Source organism: Carlito syrichta, unplaced genomic scaffold (assembly GCF_000164805.1).
Source record: "Carlito syrichta isolate Samal-C Ts95f unplaced genomic scaffold, Tarsius_syrichta-2.0.1 Scaffold90636, whole genome shotgun sequence".
In the NCBI taxonomy this organism is placed as follows: domain Eukaryota; kingdom Metazoa; phylum Chordata; class Mammalia; order Primates; family Tarsiidae; genus Carlito; species Carlito syrichta.
In genome coordinates this window covers 194051-203275 of record NW_007034732.1, presented here as the reverse complement: position 1 = coordinate 203275, position 9225 = coordinate 194051, and the positions used below count along the sequence as shown (strand labels likewise).

The following is a 9225-nucleotide window of genomic DNA, read 5'->3' as shown; positions in this document are numbered from 1 at the left end:
CCTGGGGTGTCTCCACGGGGTCGCTCTCTTGGGTCTCCCTTGGCCGGTGGTCCTGGTCGGGGGCTGGGGCGGCCGGACCGGAGGCCAAGGCGGCATCCTCGACGGCCCGGTCGGGATCCGGCACCCAGTCGCTGGCGCCGGAGAGGCCCTCGTCCAGCCGCGAGAAAGGCAGGCCCCTCTGAGCGGCCTCGGCCTCCTCCCTGGAGTCCCGCTCCCACGCGGCGCCCGCCGGCTCCTCCCCCTCCACCTCCTCGTCTTTCAAATCCCCGAGGCCTTCCGCGTAGGCCTCCAGGACCGTGGCCAGGGGCACCTCGAAATGCGGGTAATAGAAGAGGTCGTGGGGAATGACGGACACTTTGGAGAGGGGCGGGGAGGGCTGGAAGCTCAGGCTCTCGTCGCTGGGGCTGCCGAGCGTCTCCAGGCTGACGCTGCCGCTGGGCGGGCCGGAGGGCACGTCCCCACCCGCCTCCTGCTCCTGCGGGCCTGGGGCTTCCTCTTTGTCCTCGTCTCCAGGACGGGCGGACTTGCCCTTGGCCTTCTCACACCGCTCTGGCTCTCCGCCCAGCGGCGTCGCTTCGGGGGCCGAAGAGGAGTCTGGGGTGCCCCGTCCAGGGCCCTCGCGCGGCTCGAGCCCGTCCGCGTCCACTCGGGGCTCGGGGGGGCCCCGCTCCCTGTGGGCAGTCTTTGCCCTCCGCTTGCCGCGCCTCTCAGCGGGATCCTCCGGCGCCTGGGGCGCGGTGGGCGTCTCCTCACGGGGCGAAGGGTCTTCGTCGAAGGCCTGGCTGGTGGAAGCGAAATCGACGAGGTCGCTGTTGAACTTCGAGGCTTTCAGGGGTATGCCCTCAAAGAAGTCTTCCTCGTCCATGGCGTCCACGGTCTGCAGCTTGACCTGGATCTCCCAGGACTCGGCCATGATGGCGTTCTCCCCGGGAGGCGAGCGTGGGCCTTCCTCGCCGTGGCCGGCTGCAGCCTCGGAGGAAGGAGACGGCTGGGTGTCAGGGATCACACCTTCTGCCCACGAGACGCCGTCGTCGGGGGCCTCGCCCGAGGTGGCATCTGGCAGGCCCGAGGACGCCTCTTCCAGCGCTGCCTTTTCGGCCACCTCGACGGCCAAGCCGAGTCCCTCCAGCTTCTGCGAGTCCTTCGGCGCTCTTGGGCGCCCTTCAAAGTGGAAGTCCTGGCCGTGGGAGGGGTCTTGACTGCGGGAAGTATCCTTGAAGGCGTCCGTCTCAAAGTGAACCATTTTCTTGACTGGCAAGGAGTTGGACCGCCGGCTGTCCTTTCTGGACGACAAGATGGAAGATTCTGAAGACAGCTCACTGACACCGGAGGTCTTACTCGGGTCGCCCTGGAGGACCGGGTGGGCAGCCTGGTCCATGTCCTCGGAGGAGCCGGTGGACCCTGCCTGGTGGGAAACACCACCCAGGCAGAACTCGTGCAGGTTCTCGGGCTTGTCGCAGACAAAGACTTTGGAGGGTGGCGGTTGACTGGTTTCATGGTTAACGGTGTAGGCACGCTCTCCATTTTCAGTCAGAACGAAGACTTTGCTCTCCTGCTCAGAAGGGGTTTCTTTGATCCGGACAAAGGTCGACTCGATAGGGATGTCCTTATCCGAATCCAAAACGTCTTCCTGCAAAAAGCAAACAAACAGAGAACAACATGAACAGGATCTGTGTTTAAGTACAAGCCATGTCCACTTCAAAACAAAGCATTCCATTAAAAGGGGGATGGCTATGTGAAGACACCAGATAAATAAAAATATAGAATACGATGTTTTTAAAAAGCGACGGACATGGAGACATCTCAAGGAACCAAGCTCCAGGGAAGGGTGAGCCCTTCCGAAGGGAGCAGAGACTGTCAGCTAGGAAGTGGAAGGACCACTGCTCATCCGGCGAGGGATTCGCGGGAGAGCGAATCTGCCTGAGGTGCAGCAAGGCAGCCAGAGCGTCACTGAGCACGGGAGCTGGCGTGAGCGCTGCATCTGGAAGGGCTCCAGACACGAGCCAAGGCACCTCAAAACGGAGACTCCTGCTGTGCTCGGCCAGCTGGGGGGGCAGGGCTGAAGAGCAGGGCATGACCTTGGTGGGACTGTACCACTTGGTTCCCAGTACACAGATGGGGAGAACTGACCCCCTCCTCAAAATATGTGAAACCCAGAGCAGAAATTAAGTCAGACAGCAACACAGCTCCTGTCAACTCCTGAGATAGCCAGAACTATCCACTCCTCATCTCAGTGCTTGCTAGGGAAATGGCTATATTCTGAGGCAGAAAATGTTATCCGCTTCCGTCTCTACTGTCATCAGGTCTGGCCTAAAATAAGGAATTTCAAGACAGGAAGAAGCAGGAGAATAAAACCCGCAATCAAGAGAAGCAACAGTGACTAGAAGCAGACCCACCTATGGCCCAGGGTGAGAATTAACAAAGAACCTAGAAGAACTATTCAATCTACACTACAAGAAATGTAATAATGTACTCGTTCCTCAGGCCACGTCACAGATATGAAAACTGGATCTGTAGGAGGGAATGAAAAGTACATGAAAAGATTTTCTTTTTTAAGCCTAATGACTACCTAAAGTGAAAATAACAAAATACTGAGGATTAAGACATATGTAGAAATAAAGTAAATGATGATAGTAGCAAAAGGAATGATGACAGAGTGAGTGGGATATTATATTGCTGCCTAAAGAGAGATAAAATATCAGCTAGGCATGGTGGTGCCCGCCTGTCTATATTTCCAGCTACTCAGGAGGCTGAGGTGGAGGATCACTTGAGCCCAGGATTCAAAGCTGCAGTGAGCTACGATCATGCCCCTGCACTCCAGACTGGGAGACTGAGGGAGACTCTGCTTCTAAAAAAATAAAATTAAAAAAATGTAAAATATACAGTATACTTGAAGTAGTATAATACCAATTTAAAGTAGGTTGCGATATGATAAAGATGAGTATTATAATTCCTAGAACAACCACTAAAAAGATAAACCAAGGAGATGGTGGCTACAAAGCCATAAAGAAGATAAATGGATAATACTTGAATAAGCAAAAATAGTACTTGAATAATCCAAAAATAGGAAGGATAAAGGAACACAGAACAGACTGGGCCAGCAAGAAACAATAGTAATAATAATAAAAGGACAAAATAAGAAAAAAGAACATAAAAAGAGAGAAAAAAAGAAACACAATAAGATGATAGATTAAACCCATATGCATGGATGAAAAACACACCCATTAAATGACAGAGCTTTTCGGAATTAATAAAAAAGACCCAACTACAGACTGTTTACAAGAGACATACTTTAAATATAAGACAAATACACTAAAAGGAAAAAGATGGAAAGCATACATCATGCAAACATTAATCATAAGAAAGCTGTTATAGCTATTTTCACATCAGACAAAGTACGTTTCAAGACAGACACACATTGTGTAAAAATCAAGCACTCAAGCCAGCAGAGGGTAGAACAGTCCTAAATCAACATACATGTAGCAAAGACAGACAGAAAGAATTAAGAGAAGTAAGCAAATCCATGGTCATGGCTGGAAATCTCGTAACATTTCTCCCCTGCACTAAAGGGTAGGAAAAGTAGAGAAACAACCCGCATATAAACAAGATATTAGGACAGCATATTGACAGTACGTTCAAGAATGCCAATTCTTGGACTGCATGAGACACATTCAAGTGCAGATGGGACGTTCACCAAAAAGAAACCACATTTTGGGCCACAAAGGTAGGTACAATGTCTGACTTCTGGTCGGGGCTCCAGAAATGGGGACTGAAATAGGAACAGACTCAGCTGAGTTGTCAGAACATGTCATCGGCATTCCTTGCTGGCTGGCTCCACAGAGATGCCCCGCGCTCTGTGGACCAGGATGACTTCTGCAGGTGGCATCTCTGGACTCTGACCCCAGCACTGGGAAGATCCAAGTGTCAGATCTGCTGGATTCTAGCTGAGGCTTCAGCCGGTTGAACTAAAACTCTGCCGACAGTATAAGAGTCCAGGGTTCATGGAAGCTCTAGTGCCTAGCCTTTCCAAATTTAGTAACGAACCAGGAAAACTGCATTGCAAAATACTAACAAGCGCCGCTTTTTAATTCTTTTCCTTAAACAACACAAATGTATTAGCTTACAGTCCTGGAGCTCCGAAATCAAAACAGGTCTCACTGGACTAAAACCAAGGGATTGGCTGGGCTGGGTTCCTTTCTTTTTATTTTACTAAATTTTTAATTGATAGAATAATTATGTATATTTATGGGGTTCAATGTGATGTTTTGATGCATGTATATGTTACCAAATGATCAAATCAGGATAATTAGCACATTTATCACCCCCAAATATTTACCATTTCTTTGTGGTGAGAACATTTAAAATCTTCTCTTTTCGTCATTATGAAATATATGATACATTATTATTAAGGGATCTCACATTATCTGTCTCTTCTTCGGACCACCCTGAAATTCGGGCAATCTTCCCACGATACAGATGACATCTGCTACAGATGTGTATCAGAGAGGACAAGTAGACAACCCAAGGTCACACAGCTCCAAATGGCAGAAGTGGCATTGTAGCACAGGGATTTCTGCTTCCAACGCACCCTGGCAAGGGTCCTGAGATGCAGGGACAGACAGGAGACACACACAACACACACACACACACACACACATTGGGGCCATCACAGAAGCCGCAGCGTAGAGGACCCTATCCGGCTCCTCTGCACCCAATAGGGTCCTAGTTTCAGCTTTATGCTGTCGGGGACCTCAGGGCCTGAACTCTGGAGCCACAGAGACCTGGGGTCCAACCCACGCCCCCACCGGTTTTGGCAGCTGAGTGACCTGGGAGAGGTCTTTAAGCCTCTCCGAGCATCCTTATTCTCATCCGCGAAAAGAGGGCGACGGCCCCGAGCCAGCCGGGCTGCAGGAGAGCAGACAGCCCGCCAGGCACACGGGCAGGCCACGAGAACAGCCGCCCACCCACGAGCGATCTTCAGCCTCTTCTCCGGGCTTTTTTCTCCCTAGTACTTAGGACCCCCTGAAATGATGTTTCTGCCACTTGTCACCGTGTCTCCTGTTAGGACAAAGTTGCCAGGTGGGGCCCCCTCCGGCTAGTCTGCTGGGAGGCCTCGAGCCAACAGCAGGAATTTAGTAAATTCCTCGTGGTGGAGTAAAGGCTGTCGGGTTGCCCTGACCGTGCTCCTCTCAGGGCAGCAGGGGGGCTGGGGAGTTCAACGCAGCTGGGCACCTTGTAAAAGCCCTGGTTTAGCCGGGCTCGGTGGCTCAGCCTGTCATCCCGCGCCTTTGGGAGGCTGAGGTGAGTGGACTGCCTGAGACCGCGGGTTCGAGATCCGCCTGGGCAACTTGGCGAGACTTCATCTCTACAATAAATAGAAACAAATCAGCCGAGCGTGGTAGCACATGCCTGTAATTCCGGCTACTTGGAAGGCTGAGGCAGAAGGATCGCCAGCACCCAGCAGGTCGAGGCTCCCGGCCACCACACTCCAGTCTGGGTGACAGAGTGAGACACCAACTCAAAAAAATAAAAATAAAAGGCCTGGTTCTGCTACAGAAAAGTCTGTCCCCAAGTATAATCTGACATTCTGAACAGAAAGAGGCAGGTTTTCAGTGGTCACTGACTTGTGATTTTTTTTTTTTTTTTTTGAGTTGGAGTCTCACTCTGTCGCACAGACTAGAGTGCAGTGGCTGCTCCTGGCCACCGTAGCCTCACCTGCTGGGCTCCGGCGATCCTTCCGCCTCGGCCTTCCGCGGAGCTGGAACCACAGGCGCACGCTACCACGCCCGGCTAATTTTTTGATTGATTGTAGAGATGAGGTCTCGCCAAGTTGCCCAGGCGGATCACGAACCTGTGGGCTCAGGTAATTCCCTCACCTCGGCCTCCCAAAGCGCGGGATTACACGCTGAGCCACCGAGCCCGGCCAACTTGTGATTTTTTTAACACGGATGAGCCCTGGTGGCTGCTAACACGTTCCATCTGATACCTGACATGTTCCATCTGACATCCGATATGTCAAGCGACCAATCCCTGTGATAAGTGAGCGTCTTTCAACATCTTAAGTTTGGCACTGGCGAGAGGTTTGTAAGAGGTGTGACTTCCCGTTCTCATTTTAAACTTAATAAATTTAATTTTTTTTCTTTTTTTTTTTTTTTAGAGACAGGTCTTACTCTGTCCCACAGGTTGGAGTGTGGTGGCACGATCCCAGCTCACTGCAGTCTCAAACTTCCGGGCTCAAGCGATCCTCCTGCCTCAGCCTCCCATGTAGCTGGGACCACAGGTGTGCACCCCCATGCCTGGCTATTTTAAAAATTTTTTATAAAGATGAGTCTCGCTATGTGGCCTGGGCTGGTCTTGAATTCCTGGCCTCAAACAGTCCTCCCACCTCAGCCTCCCAAAGGGCTGGGATTGAAGTTGTAAGTCCCCGTGTCTGGCAGGACACGTGCCATTTACATAGAAGTTTTCCTTATCCAAGGATTCACTGTCTGAGGTTTCAGCCACCCACGGTCAACTGTGGTCCCAAAATATTAAATGGAAAAGTCTATAAATTCAGTTTCAAGTTGTGAGTCGTGATGAAATCTCTCACCATCCTTTGCTGTCCTGCCCGGGCCGTGGCCCGCTCCCTTGTGTAGGGTATCCACACTGTCTACGCAGCACACCTATGAGTCACTCAGACGCCCTCTCGGCGATCAGATCAGCTGACTGGTACCTCAGTGCTTGTGTTCAAGTCATATTCATTTTACTGAATAATGGCCCCAGAGTGCCAAAGTAGGGATGTTGGCATATTGCTATAATTGTTCTAGTTTATTCCTAGCTATGGTTGCTAATCCGTGTCTAATTTATAAATTAAGCCTTATCACAGGTATGCTGTGTGTGGGAAAAACCATTATAAATAAGGCTCGGGGCTACTCAAGGATTCAGGCATCCACTGGGGGTCTCGGAACAGGGGGTACTGCTGGAATTTTGCAACAAAACGGTGGGAGCCGAGAGGGACTTTGGTCCCCGCTGCCAGCCACACAGCCCAAGGCAGCCCACGCCCCCGCTCTGACGGCCTGCGAGCGCAAACGACGGCTTCCGAATCACAGGTAAGAAAAACAAACATACGGCTTCCAGCTCCGGGAAATGTTCTAGAAACTGGGCCACGTAGGTCACGATAGACTGCTCGTCTGGCGTGTCAACCATGATGTCTGCCAAGAGAGACACACGATTAGCAGGAGACACAGACACACACGTTTTCAACAGGGAGGAAATGAGGCTCGGGGGTGCGGGGGTGAATCCACTGCGGGATCTCACAGCTGCTGACGATCGGAGGGGCTGGGATATAGAACCCAGGGCTCCTCAGCCCCCAGGTCTGTCCGTTTCTCCCCGCTGTGTCAGCCCCTCCACGGTGGGCAACCAGCCCCCCGCTGACTCCACGGCTGAGGACGGTGAACCGGGCCCCCGGCACACACCGGGAGCCCTGAGGTCACCTGACCCGCGCGGAAAGCAATTTGACAGAGACCGCCAAACACCTGAAGAAGGTGGGGACCTGCCTCCTCCCATCTTGCCCGTGGGACCTGGCCCTTAAGGGAACAGTCCCGGATGAACGCTGGGCTTTATTCCTTAAAATGCTCACTGCACGTGTTAGGTTTAAAAGTGAATATATTTCACTTTTATTCTGAGACAACTTCAGTGTCCAGCAGCAGAGAAAGAGCTGACTACGTTTTATTATGCCCACCAGATGAACTATCCTGCCGCCAGTAAAAATCTATACTGGAGACATGATAGCAACGCAGAAAATACTTACGGCATATTATGACATCAAGCAAAACAAAAAAAGAAGCAAAATTATGCATAAGGTGAATGATACCAATTATGCAACCGTATAATACTTAGATGCATAAAATATTGGGAAAATATATGATCTGAGGGCTAGGAATACATAGGAGATAAAAAAGTCTTCATTCAACTTTTCCGTATTTTCCACATTTTCTACATGGACCGCAGGTGGTACACCTGTGATAAAAGTTTTAGAAAGAAGGGAGAGATGGGGGTGGTGGTTCAGGCCTGTAACCCCCACTCTTTGGGAGGCTGAGGTGGGAGGATCGCTTGAGCCCAGGAGCTGGAGACCAACCTGGGCCACACAGTGAGACCTAATCTCTACAAAAAGTGGAAAAAAAAATGAGCCAGGTGTGGCGACGCACACCTGCGATCCCAGCTTCTGGGGAGGCTGAGGCAGGAGGACTGCCTGAGCCCAGGAGGTCGAGGCTGTGGGGAGCCACGGTCCTGCCACGGCCCTCCAGCCTGGGTGACACAGTGAGACCCCCGCGGGGAAGGAGCGGGGGAGGGAAGCGGGTGAGCGCCGCTCTACCTTCGGGCTCCAGGAGTCTGGGGATGTGCAGGCCCTCCTGCGCGATGCTGAACGCCTTCTCCAGATTTTCTCGCGCGGAATCTTCCAGGGCCTGTTTCATGTCCACCAGGCTGGGGTCGATGGCCTTGATCACAGCCAGGAAGGCCAGCCCGCTCCTCCAGCTGCCCGTGAAGTCCTGCACCGCCACGCCATACCTGAAGGCAGACAGCGCGGGTGGGCCAACAGACGCCAAGGCACGCGGTCCGCCCGTGGCAGCCCCGCAGGCCGCCGTGAAGGGGAGGTCGGGAGCGGGCGGGGACAGGACGGGGCCGCAGACCCGCCGGGAGAAGGCGCCCAGCCCCTGAGCACTGAGGTGGCTGCCCGAGCCCCTCACACTTCAGTTTCCAGACAAGGGGTTAGGAGGGCATCCGTCTCACAAGGAGGCAAACGGGGCCGTGTTCCCAAGTTCCCGGATCCGTACCTGGACCCGTCGTCTATACCGTTTGCTTTGCAGTGACATTGAAAACGGGGCGAAGGAGAACGATTGTGTGACAAGACGGCACCAGAAAGACTAGAGCTGGAAGCTCCGCTGCGCCCTGTGTGTTTCTCACGCTGTGTGGCCTTGGGCCAGTCACACTCCCTCTCTGAGCCTCAAACACCTCACAGCCACCTTGCTGTCGCGGGGAAGCTGAGCCCGCGTGGACGCCCACGGCATATGGTTGACCCAGTGAGCAACGTCAGTAGCCCACAGAGGCCACTCACTGAGTGACAGCCAGAGACACTGTTACTAGAACCAAGTTATCATTTTGTTTTATTTTATTCTATTATTATTATTTTTTGAGTTGGAGTCTCATTCCGTCGCCCAGACTGGAGGGCAGCGGCCGCTCCCGGCCACC

The 9225-nt window shown here is 52.5% G+C and overlaps 1 protein-coding gene across 1 annotated transcript in view; it reads right to left on the bottom strand.

The window, feature by feature from the left end:
- CLMN (calmin) overlaps positions 1-9225 on the bottom strand; it is a 210891-nt gene that overhangs the window by 9837 nt on the left and 191829 nt on the right. The window contains exons 8-10 of the mRNA XM_008059063.2: positions 8351-8544; positions 7105-7187; positions 17-1630 (exon numbers count right to left, since the gene is read on the bottom strand). Coding sequence (XP_008057254.2) covers positions 17-1630; positions 7105-7187; positions 8351-8544 — 1891 coding nt within the window. The remainder of the gene's footprint in view (positions 1-16; positions 1631-7104; positions 7188-8350; positions 8545-9225) is intronic.